Below are 18145 nucleotides of genomic sequence, written 5' to 3'. Positions count from 1 at the left end.
TCTCGTTGTGGGATTACATCTTTGTTGTTTGCTGTCCTTTTAATGGAGTTTGGGGATAAAGAGAAGCTAAATGTCTGTGTTCAGTTAGCAGGTTTAACCAGAAACCGCTGAAGGCCTGTCTTCTTGGCAGTGCTTTAAGAATCTGGTTAGTGGCCAGCGTTGTGCCATCCCATATGGGCGCTGGTTCAAGTCCCGGCTGCTCCACTTCTGAACTGGTGCACCTGGGAAAGCAGTGGAGGATGGCCCAGGTCTTTGAGCCCCTGCACTCACATGGGAGACCAGGGTGGAGTTCCAGGTTCCTGGCCTGGGCCAGCCCTGGCTGTTACAGCCATTTGGCAAATGAACCAGCAGATGGAAGCGCTCTGCCTCTCTATAGCTCTGCCTTTCATTTCTAACCAGCATTCCAATATACTTATATCATAATCGTTTATCCACTCACTTGCCAAGACATTTTGGATAGTACGATTAAAACTAATAATGTGTGAACCAGTCTTCAAGTGAATGTATGCTCTCATTTCTCTTGGGTCTCACACAATACCCTTAGGTGAAAAGGCTGTTGTATAGAATAACACTGAGTATTGCCACCAACATCACAGAATCTCAATGCTTCACATTAAAAAAAAAAAAGAGAGAGAGATATTTATTTGAAACAGTTACGGGGCTGGCGCTGTGGCGTAGCAGGTAAGGCTGCTGCCTGCAGTGCTGGCATACCATATGGGCACTGGTTCCAGTCCCAGCTGCTCCACTTCCGATCCAGCTCTCTGCTATAGCCTGGGAAAGCAGTGGAAGATGGCCCATGTCCTTGGGCCCCTGCACTCATGTAGGCGACCCGGAGGATGCTCCTGGCTCCGGATTGGCATATTGGCTCCAAATTGGCTTCGAATTTGGAGCTATGCAGTCCAAAGCCAGGAGCCAGGAGCTTCTTCCAAGTCTCCCACACGGTTGCAGGGGCCCAAAACATGGGCCATCTTCTACTGCTTTCCCAGGCCACAGCAGAGAGCTGGATCAGAAGTGAAGCAGCCGGGACTTGAACCAGCGCCCACATGGGATGCTGGCACTGCAGGCGGCAGCTTTACCTGCTATGCCACAGCACTGGCCCCACATTTTTTTTTTTTTAAAGATGTATTTGAAAGTCAGAGTGAGGGTGGGGTGGGGGTCTTCCACCCACTGATCCACTCCCCAAATGACCATGGCTGGTCCAGGCTGAAGCCAGGAACTCAGAGCTCCATCTGGGTGTCTTGTGGGTGCAGGGGCACAAGTTCTTAGGCCATCTTCCACTGCCTTCCCAGGCATATTAGCAGGAAGTGGACCAGAAAGAGAGCAGCTGGCTCTCCAGCATGGGATGCCAGCATTGCAAGCAGTGGCTTAACCCACAGCGCCACAACGGCAGCCCCTCAAAAGCTTGGTTTTTTGTTTTTGGTTTTGGTTTTTTTTTTTTTTTTTTGAGTCATTTGGGGTTTTTTTTGAAAGGCAGAGTTACAGAGAAGGACACAGAGAGGGATCTTCCATCCGCTGGTTCACTCCCCAAGTGGCTCCAACAGCCATAGCTGGACCACTCTGAAGCTAGGAGTCAGGAGCTGCTTTCAGGTCTCCCATGTGGGTGCAGGGGTCCAAGCACTTCAGCCATCTCCCACTGCTCTTCCCAGGCACATTAGCAGGGAGTTGGATCAGAAGCGGAGCAGCTGGGACTTGAACTGGTGCCCATATGGGATGCTGGCACCCAGGCAGCAGCTTTACTCACTGTCACAGCCACGCCACACAGTGCTGGCCCCAACTTCACATCCTTAACACTTAAGTCATTCTGATGGGTACTTGGCAGTACATCACTACACATGGCATAATTTCCACTTCCCTAATGGCAAATGTTAAGCATGTTTTCATGTGTTTGCCATCTACTTACTGGGTTCTAAGAGTTCTTTATAGATAGAAAACCCTTTGTTGGATGCTCTGCAAATATTTTCCCTGTAGTGTGGCTTTTGGTCTTTGTTATTTAGCCCAACGTATTGATACCATTCATGCTTTTGGTGTACTATTTAAGAAATCTTTGGTAGGACGGCACCGCAGCTAACTAGGCTAATCCTCCGCCTGTGGCGCCAGCACCCCGGATTCTAGACCCAGTTGGGGTGCCAGATTCTGTCCCAGGTGCTCCTCTTCCAGTCCAGCTCTCTGCTGTGGCCTGGGAAGGCAGTGGAGGATGGCCCAAGTGCTTGGGTCCTGCACCCGCATGGGAGACCAGGAGAAAGCACCTGGCTCCTGGCTTCGGATTAGCACAGCTCGCTGGCCGTAGCGGCCATTTTGGGGGTGAACCAACGGAAGGAAGACCTTTCTCTCTGTCTCTCTCTCTCTCACTGTCTAACTCTGTCAAAAAAAAAAAAAAAAGAAAGAACTCTTTGGTAAACCCAAAGTCACTAAGAATTTCTTCTACATTTTCTTCTAGAATCCTTTGTAATTCCCTCTTTTGTCCCTCGCTACTAAACCCTGGCAATACACTTTGGACGTTTTTTAGAAACACTGTTCTCCAAGTGAGTCAGTCTAGTCTACTTAACGCTCCTCTGACTCATCCTTGTAGCCACTCAGCTGAGTCCCCTTCCCAACACAGAACAGTCTTTAATTCCTTCTTTAAAAATTTAATTTTGTTATTAATTCTTTAGGTTAATCAAAAAATTTGCAGAGCTGCCCTGTGTAATACAGAAGCTATAAATTCCCCTTTGTAAGCACTTAGTTCAGGAACCATAATGGTTACTCATTTGAAAGGCAGAGAGTCTTCCATCTGCTGGTTCATGCCCCAGATGACAGCAGCCTGGGTTGGGCCAGGCTGAAGCCAGGAGCCAGGAGCTTCTTTTGGGTCTCCCACGTGGGTGCAGGGGCCCAAGAACTTGAGCCATCTTCCACTGCTTTCCCAGGCCACAGCAGAGAGCTGGATTGGAAGTGGAGCAGCCAAGACTTGAACCAGCGCCCATATGGGATTCTGGCACTGCAGCCAGCAGCTTTACCACTACACCACAGTGCCAGCCCCATTTAAGTAATCTTTTAAAGCCTGACATTGTTCTATTGCCAATTTACAAATTATTTATATGCTTCTCAGAATTTATTGTCCCAAAACTGTAACTCTCACCATGCCCCATATTTTGTCCTTATCTTACCTCAAGACTGTGAGACCTCTAATTAATCTCGAGTTCTCAGTAGTACAGATACATATGCTACACAGCATGAGGCGTGAACCATCAGCCACTCCCCCACCTCTTCAGTGTGTTCCCCCGCCCCCACTCTGCTTCTTGTGAGAACATTCACCACCACCCATCATTCAAGTTCCCAGAATGACCCCACTAGCTGGCCAATCTAATCGTGTCCTCTTGAGGAGTTTGATTTCCATGCTCCACTGCAATAGCTACTCAGTAAGAAACCTGGAAAAGGGGTCTGGGAATCAGTAGTGTTCACAGTGAACATCCCTGAACTTAGGGCAGGCGTTTGGCACAGTAAAGATGCTGCCTGGGGCCCCCGCATCGCTCGCTGGAGCACCTGGTTGGAGTCCCAGCCCTGCTCCTGACTTGGCTCCTGCCAGTGAATACTCTGGGAAGCAGCAGGTGATGGCTCGTGTGCCTGAGTCCCTGCCACACAAGTGAGACTCAAAATCTCAGATTTTGGCTCCTGGCTTTGGCCTGGCCCAGTCTTGGCTGTTGCAGGCTTTTGGGGGAGTGAACCAGCAGATGAGAGATGTCTGTTGCTCTTGTTTGCCTCTGCCTTTCAAAGGAATTTTTTATAATCAGGAAGATTGATTTCCCCTGGTTTCCTCCAAAACAGCAAAGAATTAGGAAAAAAGTAATAAAGCATAAATACAGATCTTTAGACTTATACTTCATTCTTCCAACACACACACAATGTTCAACAAGAGATTTAAAGTTTATTTATCATATACAAGTCATGTCTGACAACTGAGAAAATGCTATTTACATAAAACATCACAGATTAAAAATACATGGTATTTTTAATCCAATACAGTAGGGCCCCAGGAGTCAAACATCAGAGTTTGCTGGCAGAGTCTGCAGGATGTGGTCACTCTGCTCTAGAGAATGACAGCAGAGGTGAACTTCGGCAGTATGTTCCTCAAGAGTCACGTATTAGTGAAGTTCACGTTCACGTTCACGTTCACGTTCACGTTCACGGGTTGGTATCCGTGGAGGAAGACACTATTTCTTCAGCGCATGTGCCCGTTTCTGAGTCTTCCCCTTCAGAATCCTCCCCAGCTTCCTCTTCAGAATCGAATTCCTGACTATCCGGCGATTCAAAGTCATGGAGAGTTCTATCACTCAGTGTCTTTTAAATAAAAAAATAAATAAATAAAAGTGAACATTTTAAAACCCGTGTCCATTATCACAAGGCGATATAGCTGACCTTCAGTGCTGTCATGAGATTTTTCATCTTGCTCTTTTATAAATTGTGTTCTATCAGTCTCTATCATGCTAGATATTTTAGCAAAATCAATGTTCAATAATCTGCCAAGTTTTTCAATAAGCAGTTTCATAGTACAATGTAAATGAGTACTTTTACACCATCAAGAACCAGGTGTTCTAAATTTCCAATCAACTCTGGACCCCTACTTTTAAGGCAGTTAAGAGTAAGTGCGACCACAGTACTTCCAAATGAAAACTTTAAACATTAATTCCATCATGGCCCTAAAATGTCAAGGCCACAATGTGGCACCTGAAAAGTTTCAATTTGAAAAAACTTTCTTCTCATCAATAAGGTAGATTTTCTTAACCTTTAATACCTATTCTGTGCCAGTCTGGTACTAACAGTCATCAGGCCAGTTCTTCTAAACACACTGCCTACTTCCAAATCTTAGGGGCCAGCACTGTGCTGCAGCAGGTTGAACGGCTGCCTGTGATGCCAGCAAGATCCAGCTCCCTACTGATGCACCCGGGAAAGCATCAAATGGTCCCCTAACACACACAGGAAAGACCGAAATGTGACTCCAGCCTCCTGGCCTGACCTGGCCTAACCTGGGCTGTGCAGCAACTTGGGGAGTGAACCAGCACGTAGACGGTATCTCTGCCACTCTTTGAACTAAATAAATCTTAAAAATTAAATAAATAAATAAAACCACCAAACCTATTCAGTATACCAATTATGTTTTATAAACTCTTTTGCTTGACAATAAATATCCATAGCTAGCAGGCATCCAATTTTACTGTGTGAGTACTTTTCACAACTGTCCATCTATTCTAACTCATTTAATTCTCACAAGTCTGTGAAGCAAGCATTTTTACTCCCATTTCATAGATGAGGAAAATGAAGCCAAAAGGATAAATAACATTCTATTCAACAAAGTTAATGAAGACTCAAACCTAAGAAATCTGATTATAGAATCTGAACATTAATCATACTACACGAATATTAAATTACTTACCTCTATTACCTGTGCCATATACTGAACATGTTCTGCTACTTCTGCCAATTCCTTATTCTCCTTTTTCAAGCGGGCAATTTCATTGTCCTTTTGTTCAATCTCTTTATGAAGCTATTTAACAGAAAGTTCAGGTATTCAGATTTATATCCTATAAACCAAGTTACATGCCTCCAAGGACATAACTGGCAAGACACATGTAGCACCAAGCTGGCTCTGAACACAAGACTGATTTGTATGTTCACTCTGGTAACAGCTGCCTTTGCACGTAAGCTTAGGGCATGGGATTTGAAGCAGTAGCTAGGATGCCACTTGGGATACCTGCATCCTTTATCAGAGTACCTGGGTTCAAGTCCTCGTTCTGCTTCCAATCTTCCTGCCTGGGAGGAAGCAGATGACGACTCAAGTAGTTGGGTCCCTGCCACCCACGTGGGAGACCCTGATTAATTTTCTGGTTCCTGGATTCAGCCTGGCCCTGTCCCAGTTGTGGGCATCTGGGAAGTGAACCAGCAGACTGGCAAGTCGTCTTTCTCAAAATAATGATTAAAAAAAAAAAAAAAAAAGCTAACCTTTTGTTAGGCTAACATTAAAGCTAACTATAGCACTATAATCAGATTTGCTAAGCAGCAGGAGGAAAACAATCCAGAACAGTATTACATAGTACAAATTACACTCGGTACATACTTTCTCATTTTCCTTAAGTGTTTCGTAGAGAGCCTTCCTCCGGTTTTCTGCCACTTCTTTCCAATATTGAGAGGATGCATTTTCTAAAATAAATCAATGTTTTACAAATAACTTTAAAAAGTACTGTAAAGATCTAACAATTTTTTCTAAATTTTTCAAAATTTCTGACCTTACTCATTACTACCCATAATAATCATCCTTTCCTATTTTATTTCCCCTAACATTCCAAATACTTTAATACTTGAGGAAAATTACAACAACTACACTTATCTCTTAACTACATTGCAGAAATGATTTTTGCAACATTTATTTTGTGCATTTGTGTATTTGTTCAGCTCCATTTTTTTGTACACTGTCCTTGTGTCTGGGCTTGTTTCCCTGATTAGATTCAAGCTAAACATCTCTGGTGGGAATATTACGTAAATCTTGTATCCATGGAAAGCACAAGCTAATTTGTCCTAATACGAGGCTACTGGTTAAGATGTCATCTGCGTTCTCTCTTGGGAAGATCCTACTTGCCCTTAGTAACTAATAAATGATGTGTGGAGTATAACTTTTGAGTTTGTGTTAATATCTTGTTCTCTAACAACTTTTCGTATTAATTAATTCCACTGATGTTTCTTGCTTAAATCACCTCTGTAGGTGAAAAATAATGATTTCTCTGTTTTCGTAACTCCTTCTATATGTAGTAGCTGACATTATTCTGTAAAAAGAACTCTGCCTACCCCAATTTAAGAGAAAACTTCTGAGTACAGATTCATGTCCTTTTTAAATTTGATGTATTAGAATCTGTTCTTGACATTATTCATCTTGATGTTCAAATTCCTTCAAATGATTTTCTCCCTGCTCCCATGCATCATTTTTGTCTCTAGGCTTTTCAATAGTAGAGCCAGAAAATAGAATACTTTATATGAAAACCATTATTTATACGGATGGGCCCAATTCCAATTCAACAGAGTTCTTCCTCTCCTTCCTCATTCTCTACTTGTATTTCCATGCACCATATTATGAACCTGGCTCCCAGCATCAACGTATTACTTATGTGCTCAATCTTAAAATATGCACAAAACTTTTTTTAGAATTACCATATCAATGCCACTGCCAGCATCAAAGCTAATGGTCTGTCAGGATCCTTTGCAGCTCTTTAAATTCTAACACTATGACCATCCCACTGAGGGTCTGCAGAGTTCCGTGATCAGCTCTGAAGGGTAAACTTTTTTCACCTATGGCTTTATTAATAGGACTCAATTTTAACCATATCAGATATGAGTATCACAAATCTTATTGTTAAAAAACCTATTTCTAGGTCATGAACTTTACTTGTGTCTAATAAAACTTTACTAACTATACTCCCACCATGTTTCTATTGGCACCATTACTTCATATTCTTCTGGGATATTCAATTTTCTTACTCCAAATTCATTCCCTAAATATTTTTCTTCTGAAGACAATCTTTATATCTTATAAACCCTTACAAGGCAATTTAGTAACATAGCCACCAAATTAGCTACTATCACCTTTCTTAATATATCATATACATTTGTTTTTTGGGGTTTTTTTTTGTTTGTTTGTTTGTTTTTTGACAGGCAGAGTATACAGTGAGAGACAGAGAGAAAGGTCTTCCTTTGCCGTTGGTTCACCCTCCAATGGCCACCGCGGCCGGCACACCGCACTGATCCGATGGCAGGAGCCAGGTACTTATCCTGGTCTCCCGTGGGGTGCAGGGCCCAAGCACTTGGGCCATCCTCCACTGCACTCCCTGGCCACAGCAGAGAGCTGGCCTGGAAGAGGGGCAAATGGGACAGAATCCGGCGCCCCGACCAGGACTAGAACCCAGTGTGCTGGCGCCGCAAGGCGGAGGATTAGCCTAGTGAGCCACAGCACCGGCTATCATATACATTTGGATTTAGTCAAATGTTCATACCTGTCTAATTTTATACTGTTTATATATTTATAATCACAAGAAAAATTCATACTATCAAAATGTTCAAGCAAATATCATGCCCATATTCAAAGTTAAAGGCAGGGGGCTGGCGCTGTGGCCTACAGGTAAAGCCACCGCCTGCAGTCCCAGAATCCCATATGGGCACCAGTTCAAGTCCCAGCTGCTCCACTTCCGATCTAGCTCTTTGCTATGCCCTAGGCAGACAGTAGAAGATGGCCCAGGTCCTTGGTCTCCTGCACCCGCCTGGGAGACCAAGAAGAAGCTTCTGGCTCCTGGCTTCAGACAGGGGCAGCTCCGGCCATTGCAGCCAGTTGGGGAGTGAACCAGCAGATGGAAGACCCCTCTCTCTCTCTCTCTGTGTAACTCTGACTTTCAAATAAATAAATAAATCTTTAAAAAGTTATAGGCATAATTCACAATATCTTTTACCTTATATTCTTAAAGACAGCAATCATATATCTTTTCATACCTTTAACCATAAGATCAAATGCTTCTTGCGTGACTCCTTCAAGATTTTTGTTTTCACTGTGTTCTGAGACAGTAACAACTCCAGGACTGGAAGTCTTCGCTGTTAACTGGTCATTTCGATGTTTCCTTTTTGATAAGCCTTTGGCCAACTATAATGGAAACACCCATTCATCTCATCAACTTTGATTTAATTAACAAAATACTGAGTGGTTTTGTCATCTGTATATTACTGTGTACACACACACACACACAGCATCTTTGATCTTCAAAAAACTTACACAACTCAGAACTATCAAAATGTAAAGAAACCTAAGAATTTTGTTCCAGAAGGTATTTTGAATTATACTTGTATCAAAGACTTAGCTAAAATTATTTTTACTGTTTTTAAATACTGTGTAAGTTGACTATCCCTTATCCAAAGTGCTTGGGACCAGCAGAGTTTCATATTTCAGATTTTTTTAGACTTTGGAATATTTAAGATAAAACAAGATATCCTGGGGATGGTACCCAGGTCTATACATGAAATAAATTTATGTTTCATATACACCTTATACACATAGCTTTAATGTAATTCTATAAATATTTTTAGTGCTCCTGTATTTTAGTTGCAACCTATCACTTGAGGTCAGGTTTAAAATTTTCTACTTTTTGCATCATGTCAGCACTTGAAAAGTTTCAGATTTTAGAGCATTTCACAACTCTGATTTTGGATCCGGGACACTAAACCTGTATTTAAATTTAGTAGCACAGAGCAGCAGTGTTTTCAGTCTGCAAGTCTAGATCTGCTCATCTATGATTTCATCATTTACATACAGGGATAAATGAAAGAATCCAACATTTTGTTCTCAAAATATCAAACATTACTACCATGGTTAATTTTTAAATTACTGCATCAATCCAGCAGTACTAGACTTGTGTAAGTATTCACAGCAATTTTGAAGATCACAAATTGAAGAAATAAAACAAACTACTTCCATGGGGACATGTAATTATTATTCTTAAATTATTTCAAATTTCAACACTAGGTATTTCGGACCAAGAATATCTTGGAAATGTGTTTAATGTAGAGGGAGTATCATCTGCATACCACTCTAGCCCTGTAACACATACCTCATTTTCTCTTCCAACAAGAGATCCAGCGGCTGAAGGCTGAATCATCTTCAGCGTTCTTCTTGGGACAGGGCTATTCTAAAAGTGAAGATAATTCATTATTTGGTACTAAGTTGTTATAAAGTTGTCTAAAGTTAGTGAATTTCAATATAGATTATTAATCTTAAACCTACTATAAATTGAAAAGAGTAAACACCAATATTCTGCTATATAATTTTTCATGTATATGAACAAGCTAGCTTTACCAAGAAACTTATTTCCCAAAATTATAATAAAGTTTGAGGAAATTCTTAAGAATGATTCTTATCACCCAAGTTAGATACAAACAAGTACATTTTCTCATTTCAATTTATGCTTGCTATAATTCTGCCAACTAATTATATTTAAAAATATACAAAATTTCTAGGTTCTAATTCTCCAAACCAATTTAACAGGAACTGAGGAACTGTATTCTCTTTAAAAATTTAAAAATTCCAGTTTAACAGGAATATCTGTACTCTCTTTAAAAAGACCTTCCACACAGAAACTAGACAGGTATTCTGTTTTATAAAACTGAACATCATAACACTTGTAGCGTGAATTCATAAAAGAAACTGGGAGAAAAGGTTAATTATTTATACTGCAAAGTAATTGTTTCTCTAAAAGATTCACCTCAGACTTCTTTTTAAGTTTTAAATATTCCTGGAACACATGTAAATGTATTCACCAAAGTTACATAATTTTCAAGAACATACTTTTTTTTAAAAAAAGATTTATTTTATTTATTTGAAAGTCAGAGGTACACAGAGAGAGGAGAGGCAGAAAGAGAGACAGAGAGCCAGAGAAAGAATCTTCTGCCTGCTGGTTCACTCCCCAATTGGTCACAACTGCTGGAGCTGTGTCGATCCAAAGCCGGGAGCTAGGAGCTTTTTCCAGGTCTCCCACATGGGTGCAGGGGCCCAAGGACTTGGCCCATCTTCTACTGCTCCCCCAGGCCACAGCAGAGAGCTGGATAGTAAGTGGAGCAGCCGGGACTCAAACCAGCATCCATATGGGATGCTGACACTGCAGGTGGTGGCTTAACCCGCTACACCACAGTGCTGGCCCCCAAGAACATATTTTATACAAAACCAAGTACCCATGAGACACCCCCTCAATTGTTACCTGATTGTAGCAGATTTGCCTGAAGTAGACAACTTAAACATCAGTTTTTGATGCATACAAAGGAATCGAAAATGCCCAAGCTATTGTTTTAGAAAAAATATTGCCTTCTTTTAATATGTAAATACCTTCCTGTGTATTTACTAATCTGAAAGCTCCCTCTATTTTTACAAAAATCATTAGTTATACTGCCACCATGGGATAGCAAACAATGGTGAATACTCAAACAAGGTTAGCAAGAACATGACACCATACCAGCGTGAGAAAGTTACTGATTCCACACTGTACTTCACATGACAAGAGCTCACCTTTCCCACGGTAAAGCTTCTACTGCTGATTATTATCTAACTATTTAACTGAAGAACAAATGCCAACTACTGGGAGAACAAATATTACACCAACATTTCAGACATAATTTAGATTATAGATTAGTCAACAGTCTCCAGACAAACAGGAGAAAAATTAACCTTGGAACTTGAATAATACAAGCTATTAATTTATTTAAATGCTTGCTGTTAATAATGGTCAAAAAAACCAGTTAAGTTACTGCTATGCACAAAAATGACTATTTCTAAGACTTAACCTTTATGCATGTAAGCTTTATAGAATGTAGCCTAAAAAAAGAGTAAGATGATTATTTTCTGCATACTATGCATTACAATAATAGAATTTTGAAGCCTGAAGTTTCTTATATGGTAACGAGTGTTAATTTCTTTAGAAAGCAATTTGACTTTCCACTCACAAAAATGTACACAAGCAGCATACTGGGACACAGTTTTGCACATAACTGACATAGAATCATGGAATACATCAAACCTCAATTAAAATTCACTTTTACACATCTAGTTCTAGTCTGGAGATAAGCAAACTGACAACTACCTAACCCACCCATGGTCTCTTGGAGGCAGAATCAGAACCAAAGAGAACCCAGGTTCCCTTTTTAAGTTCTGTTGAGCTAAAAAACATTAGACTTTTTTTTCTTAAATATAAGGATCTGCTGGAATTATATAAACAGAGATTTGCTTCAAGCTTGCCCAGTGGAGAAAAGGAGAAGTAACAGAAGAAATTAGACTGGCTGTCCATTGATAAAACAGTCATGATTATACTACTGACTCCATTTTTTAATATTTGAAAATTTTCCATAATAGGTTTAAATAAACACAAAGCATAATAGAAAGAAGTTATCAAATTCAAAATATTATTTGAGAAAAATAATGTAAAGATCCTGGAAAATACCAAACAAAAACATTCTATGAAAAGCCACTTGATTCTATATATTAATGGCTTTTATTTAAATTTGCAAGTTGATAGTTACTAAAGATGGGGCCCAATTACCAGGATCCTCACAGTGTTTTAGTTCTGGGGTAGAACTCAGCTAAATTAAAGTTTTCAGAATCATAAATGTGGACCCAATCAAAATCACAAACTCAAAAATAAACCAACTCTTTTCTATTGTTATAAGAGTAAATATTTAGAATAAGATTTCTAGTGAGTGTAATACAGGAATTCAAAAGGCATTGTAAATAAAACAGGTTAGATGATAATATGATGTACTTTGAAAATGCGTAATATAATACAAAATGTGTCTCTGTGGTCAAAGATACTGATTCTTATGAAATATAAAAACAGAAACAAAGCAATAATCTTACATATAGAATATCCTAAAGAGTCTACTAAAAACCTATTAGAACTTATCAAGTTTGGGAAGGTTGCAGGAAAAAGATCAGGATATGTATTTCTATATGGTACCAATGATCAGAGAATCAAATTAAGGAACAACTCCATTTACAATAGCATAAAAAAGAATAAAATACCCAGGATGAAATTTAACAAAAGTAATGTAAAACACCAAAAGCTGCAGAGCATTGTTGAAAGAAAATGAAGAGTAAAATAAAGACATCTCATCCCATATAAGTTCTCTACTGTATAGTTGTCCTCTAAGTAAAAAGCCAGTAGCTCAAAGTTTATAGAAATTATAGTCAGGTTAAATTGGTCTAAATTATGCCAAAGTACTATTTTTTTAAAAAAGACTTTATTTATTTGGAAGTCAGAGTTAGAGAAAGACCTTCCATGCACTGGTTCACTCCTAAAATGACCACAACAGCCAGGGCTGGGTCAGATGGAAGCTAGGAACCGGGAGCTTCATCCACGTTTCCCACTCGGGTGGTAGGGGCCCCACGCCACAACACCAGCCCTACCAAAATACTTTTAACCACATGCTTTTAATCACAACAGATTAAAGTGATTCTATTACATACCTTTACAGTCTCCTGGATTCCTTCTTGTTTCTGCTTCATACTGGGATTCATTATAAAGCTGGTGAAGCACAAAAGACTAGTAATTAAAAAGCAGAATATGGGTTGCACCTGGAGGAGTCTAGATTCACTTATTTATAAACATCACACCACCACACAGCACAAGAGTCCTTCAGAAAGTTCATGAAAAACAGCTGAAAGGTAAGCTGTGGTGCAAAAAAAAAAAAAAATGCTTTAATCTATGCATGAGATCTTCAAAAGGTTCATGAACATGCATATTGTGAAAAAACGAAGCATGGACTTCAAACATTATGTGTTCCCAAATAAACTGACCTTAAAAAATTTTTTTTTATTTTGGCAGAGATCCAAGCATTTGGGCCATCTCCCACTGCTCTCCCATTCCATTAGCCGAGAGCTGGATCGGAAGTGGAGCAGCCAGGACATGAACCTGTGCCTGTATGGGATGCCAGTGACCAGGCAGCAGCTTCATCCGCTGCCCCACAACTCTGGCCCCTAAGCTTATCTTTTTTCTTTTTTTAAGATTTTATTTATTTATTTGAGAGAGAGTTACAGACAATGAGAGGGAGAGAAAGAGAGCGAGGTCTTTCATCCGCTGGGTCACTCCCCAAAAGGCCACAAAGGCCGGAGCTGCGCTGACTGAAGCCAGGAGCCAAGAGCTTCTTCCGGGTCTCCCACACAGGTGCAGGGGCCCAAGGACTTGGGCCATCTTCCACTGCTATCCCAGGCCATAGCAGAGAGCTGGATTGGAAGAGGAGCAGCAGGGACTAGAACCGGCGCCCATATGGGATGCCGGCGCCACAACACCGGCCCCCGAGCTTATCTTTTAATTCTGTTTTTCCATGAACACTTTGAGGTATCCTAGAATTACCCTTCTTCCTCTATACTTTACCCTGTCAACAGCTAAGGTGACTATAGTGACTCCTGGTATCTGCATCCTACACATACACAATAACTCTGACAGTAAAATATTCTCATTACAAAAGGAAAAGCGTGCATTTGAAACAAATTTACAAAACACGATGATGTCCAGGTTTAAATACAGGGCTCTCAAAGAAATGAGAAATCAGCATGGGGAAAAGCAAAACCGATTGCTTGGGTGTGTCCAAGTCCATCCGTAAAGAACAGCATCCGAACTTTACCGTCAAAGGCAGAGTTGAGCTGTAACAAACTCGGCTTTCGAAATAGTTTGATGCGAGTTAACAGGGGTCTAGGGAGATTACGCATGTTACACGTGCACGGAATGTGCACCCCACGATCTGAAGGAGTAACGGGCAAGGAAGAGGGGGACCTAAAGCCGTCCAGCGGACCGCCGGCCAGACTCCCTGCAGACCCGCCCCCCCCCCCCAGTGCCCCCAGCCTTTACTCGGTGTGCTCTGAGCACGCCCCCACCCCACCCCACCTTGCAGGAACACATTCCCAGTACGCCCTGGGACATGCACACTCAGGCGATCGGAGAAAACTTGTGCAACAACGCCTCAGGCGTGTGTGTGTGGCGCCGTCGGGATCCACTAGCGGGTCACGAGCAACGCTGGAAAAAGGTAACCCAACGGCATGGAACTGGAGGGGCTTCGTCAAACCCCTAGCTCAGGTGAGACATAAAGCGGGCTTTATGGGAGCCACCGATCATGTCTAACCCCTCACACGTTCACCCGCCCCCCGGCCCCTTACCTGCTGCTACTCTCTAATTCCTTTACACAACTAGAATAAAAGTCCAGCGCAGGGCCGGGCGCCGAGGAAGCGCCGAGGGGCAGGGGGGACCACTAACACCGACAGCAGCCACGATTCCAACCCGAGGGGCAGGACCCGCGACCTCCCCCAAGAGCCAGTGTGAGACGCCCAGGGGCTGCAGCTGGTACGGACAGGCCCAGGCGCCCGCCCACCGCGCCTCGGGGCCAATGGGGAAGGCGGGCAGCCGCCAGCCAGCCAATTGGAACGCGGAAGGGAGAGCGCGCCAAAACCGACCGGCCAATGGTGCGGGCCTTGTCCCACCGGCTCCCCAGGTCGTCGCCCCCGCTACCCCGCGATCGTTTCGCAGCCCTGGCACCCCTAACCCCCGCCGCCGTCAGAACAGAACACGGCCTCGCGCTGGCAGGCGCGACAGAGACTGACACGGCAGCGCACACCCCGCTCTCTGCCTCCTCACCTCCCGCTGCCTCTCTCACACTTACTGGGTGCAGGCGCACGACCCGCGTGGCCAGCGCACGTAGCTGTGGCGGCAGCGGCGCCCCGTACCAGGTTCACAACCAGTTCACGCCGGTCCCCACGGTCGCCGCAGGGGCTAGCGCGCGGCGGAATACCTCTACCTAGTCCGCGCCCGGACTCCCGAAGACCACGTGACGCTGACGCAAGGCGAGGGGCGGGGCTTCCGCGGGCCGGCGGATCCCCTGCGCCCGCCCTTTCCTGTGTTTGCGCCTGCGTCGTAGGCAGCGGCGTGTGCGGCGCGCCCATGGTTCCCTGGCGGCCTGCCCTCTGACCCCGCCCTCTGACCCTGCCCTCTGACCTTGCTGTCAGAACCAGATCTGGGACTTGACCAGCGGGACGAATCTCCTACCTGCCAACTCAACCCCGGAAGACTTCTGTTTGCAGGAAGCCCGAGTCACACGGACTCTGTGTTCTGTAGGTCGGTTTTGCGACTTGGGGATTTTGGCTGTCTTTGTTGTTGTTTTGCATTTTGCCCGGGATTGCAGCCCGAGCCCAGTTACTGTTGCCTGAGCAGGAATACCGACAGCTTTACTGCAGTCTGGCGGAGCGGGGACCTTCGCGAGGGCTGCGTCTAGGCTTTGTTTCCCCGTGCGAAGTTCTCGGGTGGATTTCTTTAGGACGGAATGCGGAGGGCGCCTGGGAGTCCGCTTGGGAGACCCTGAACGGTCCCTGGAAGGAACGAGAAAAGGGACCGAGCCCCTTTAAGAGAGGATAAAGTGCTTGTTTGTGCCCCTTTTACTGTCAGGATAGGCTAGACCGGATTACCAATCCCAGCCCCCTGATGGGGCTTTTATGCTGCCAGCGCTGTGATTGGTTGTTAGCTGTGTTCTGCTATTCCCCTGATTGGTTAAACCTGGAACCCGCAGTCTTCCCGGGCACCTCCTCCCTGGGAACCCCACTCCTGTCCCGCATCGTTCCCACCTGCCCTGGTGGAAAACGTGAGACAGGGACCCAAGGCCCAAGATCACTTCATTGCGTACTCATGACACGTGGGGCTAAGCACCGCGTTGGACAGTAGTTCCAACCCTGCGCTCCTGTGACTTTGGGGGTGCTCCACTCCCTGAACCCTGCTGCTGCCCCCTGCCTCCCAGGCCTGGTCTTCCCTTTGCACAGAACTCAGAAAGTTCATGGGAAGATGGAATGAAAAGATAAATGTATATGGTATAAAAGGTCCTTAGCTCCATGAATATAAGGGGACTTCAAAAAATATATGGGAAATGCACATTATGAAGAAAGTGAGGGGGCCGGCGCTGTGACTAGTGGGCAAAGTCTCTGCCTGCGGTGCCAGCATCCCATATGGACGCTGGTTCGAGTCCTGGCTGCTCCACTTCCTATCCAGCTCTCTGCTAATGCCTGGGAAGATGGCTCGAGTCCTTGGGCCCCTACACCCTCGTGGGAGACCCGGAAGAAGCTTCTGACTTCTGATTGGCCCAGCTCCAGCCATTGCAGCCATTTGGGGAGTGAACCAGGGGATGGAAGACCTTTCTCTCTGTTGCTCCCTCTCTCTGGTATAAATAAAATCTTTAAAAAAGAAAAAAGTGCGTGGATTTTAAAACTTTTTACACAAAAATAAACAATTTTTAATTCTGTCTTCCCTGAACTTTTTGAAGTACCCTCCTACAAAGCGTGGTTGTGTGGTTCTAGCTTTTCCAAGGGAGTATAACAAAATCTAAATTCATAGGATGGGTTTTGGCTAGCAGTTAAGAGGCCAGTTAACCTGCGTGTGTCCCACATCAAGAGTTCTGGATTTGAGAGCCAGTTCTGCTTCCGAGTCCAGCTTCCTGTTAATGCATTCCCAGGGAGGCAGCAGGTGATGTGGCTCAGGATCCTGCCACCCTGTGGGAGACCTGGATCGAGTGCTCAGTTCCTGGACATCTTGGGAGTCAACCAGCAGGTGGGAGCTCGCTTTCTCACATAACACTCTGCCTCATGAGTAAATAAGTAGGTTTTTAAATAACAAAATCTAAATTCAGGAAGTGAGCAGTCCACTGACTGAAATCTGATCAGAAGACTAGGTTTCCAGAACCAGTGTTAAGTGTTGTCTTTGAAATTGGAGACACCAGCCTGCCAAAACAGTAAATCTGACCTCCACTGTTCATTCATCCATTCGACCAGGAGCACTTGAAAAAGACCATGGAAGCAAGCTTGCTGATTTCCATAGAGCCAAAATGCAGAGTATGGTCCTATCATTAAAAACTGTATAGAAAAAGTGATTTTTTTCAGGTATTCTCTAGTAGGTGTCGCTCCCCGTCTTCGTGGAGGAACGACACAGGACCCTGCGTTGTTCTTTCGTCTGCTCGGCCCTCCCCGGGTTTGCTGCTGGTTCTTCCCGGGTTGGCTACTATCCCTTCCACCTCCGTGGAAGGGCAGTTCCCCCTGGCCACATTCCCCACTTCCGCAGGGGAGCGGCACACCGCCGGCCGGCTCTTCTCGGGGGCTGCACAGGTGTTCCTTCAGCTACATGTTCCCCTTAGATGTTCCTGGTGCATGCCGTCTCTCTCCTCCTTTATAGTCCTCCTCCGCCAATCCTAACTCGGCTGCCCACACGCCGAGTACGCTGCTCTCCTCCAATCAGGAGCGAGTCCTACAGTTTATTGGTTGAACCGGAGGCAGCTGTGCGGAAGCTGTTTACTTCTCTCCCAGCGCCATATTGTGGGAGAGCAGATGCACAGAATAAGTCTTAATTCCAGTAACTCAGTCCAGTCCGGGCTGCTCCCCACAGTAGGTAAAATATAAAGCAGAGTTCATATTGATTGTTACTTATTTCCAGAACTAAAATGCTGGGGCGGGGGGAGTGATTGTGTTTTATATGAAAATGGTAAGCAAACCAGAGGAGTAGAATCTAGTCTGATATCATTAAAAGTCTACAGAGTGAGAACCAGTGTTGTGGCATAGCAGGTAAAACCACCACCTACA

The 18145-nt window shown here is 43.9% G+C and overlaps 1 protein-coding gene and 1 long non-coding RNA gene across 10 annotated transcripts; one reads left to right on the top strand and one right to left on the bottom strand.

Moving 5' to 3' along the window:
• Window positions 1–3881: 3881 nt before the first annotated feature.
• GMNN (geminin DNA replication inhibitor) lies at window positions 3882–15939 on the bottom strand. Of its 7 annotated transcripts, none has more exons than XM_089333349.1 (7): window positions 15579–15939; window positions 13010–13085; window positions 9612–9689; window positions 8503–8650; window positions 6089–6171; window positions 5408–5518; window positions 3882–4314 (listed from the first exon to the last, which is right to left on the bottom strand). In XM_089333349.1, exons 2-7 carry the CDS (start codon window positions 13058–13060, stop codon window positions 4159–4161), a joined length of 627 nt encoding a protein of 208 aa, XP_089189475.1. In that variant the 5' UTR covers window positions 13061–13085; window positions 15579–15939; the 3' UTR covers window positions 3882–4158. The 7 variants fall into 7 exon arrangements, with proteins under 7 accessions (XP_089189475.1, XP_008260714.3, XP_089189473.1 ...); XM_008262492.5 differs by having other exon boundaries at window positions 13010–13067; window positions 15579–15718; XM_089333347.1 differs by lacking the exon at window positions 15579–15939 and adding an exon at window positions 15171–15477 and having other exon boundaries at window positions 13010–13067.
• LOC138849706 (uncharacterized) lies at window positions 14429–16767 on the top strand. 3 transcript variants are annotated; one of them, XR_016234256.1, is made up of 3 exons: window positions 14429–14615; window positions 15539–15647; window positions 16569–16767. It is a non-coding gene; the product is annotated as an uncharacterized LOC138849706 (long non-coding RNA). The 3 variants fall into 3 exon arrangements; XR_011388781.1 differs by lacking the exon at window positions 14429–14615 and having other exon boundaries at window positions 15381–15647; XR_016234257.1 differs by lacking the exon at window positions 14429–14615 and having other exon boundaries at window positions 15508–15643.
• The last annotated feature ends 1378 nt before the right edge of the window (window positions 16768–18145 follow it).

This window comes from Oryctolagus cuniculus, chromosome 5 (genome assembly GCF_051225735.1).
Source record: "Oryctolagus cuniculus isolate XC-2025 breed Fujian yellow rabbit chromosome 5, ASM5122573v1, whole genome shotgun sequence".
NCBI lineage: Eukaryota > Metazoa > Chordata > Mammalia > Lagomorpha > Leporidae > Oryctolagus > Oryctolagus cuniculus.
Note: the sequence above shows the minus strand (reverse complement) of the source record. Positions and strands in the feature narration are given on the sequence as shown.

What these genes read in the sequence shown, in the direction of transcription:
- GMNN (XM_089333347.1), bottom strand. Translation starts at nt 15,475, where the DNA reads ATGGGCGCGCCGCACACGCCGCTGCCTACGACGCAGGCGCAAACACAG. An exon ending in GAATCCAGGAGACTGTAAAG is followed by an intron (nt 9,690 to 13,009) that starts GTATGTAATAGA and finishes CTTCACTTTTAG; the next exon opens with AATAGCCCTGTCCCAAGAAG. An exon ending in CACTTAAGGAAAATGAGAAA is followed by an intron (nt 5,519 to 6,088) that starts GTATGTACCGAG and finishes TCTGTTAAATAG; the next exon opens with CTTCATAAAGAGATTGAACA.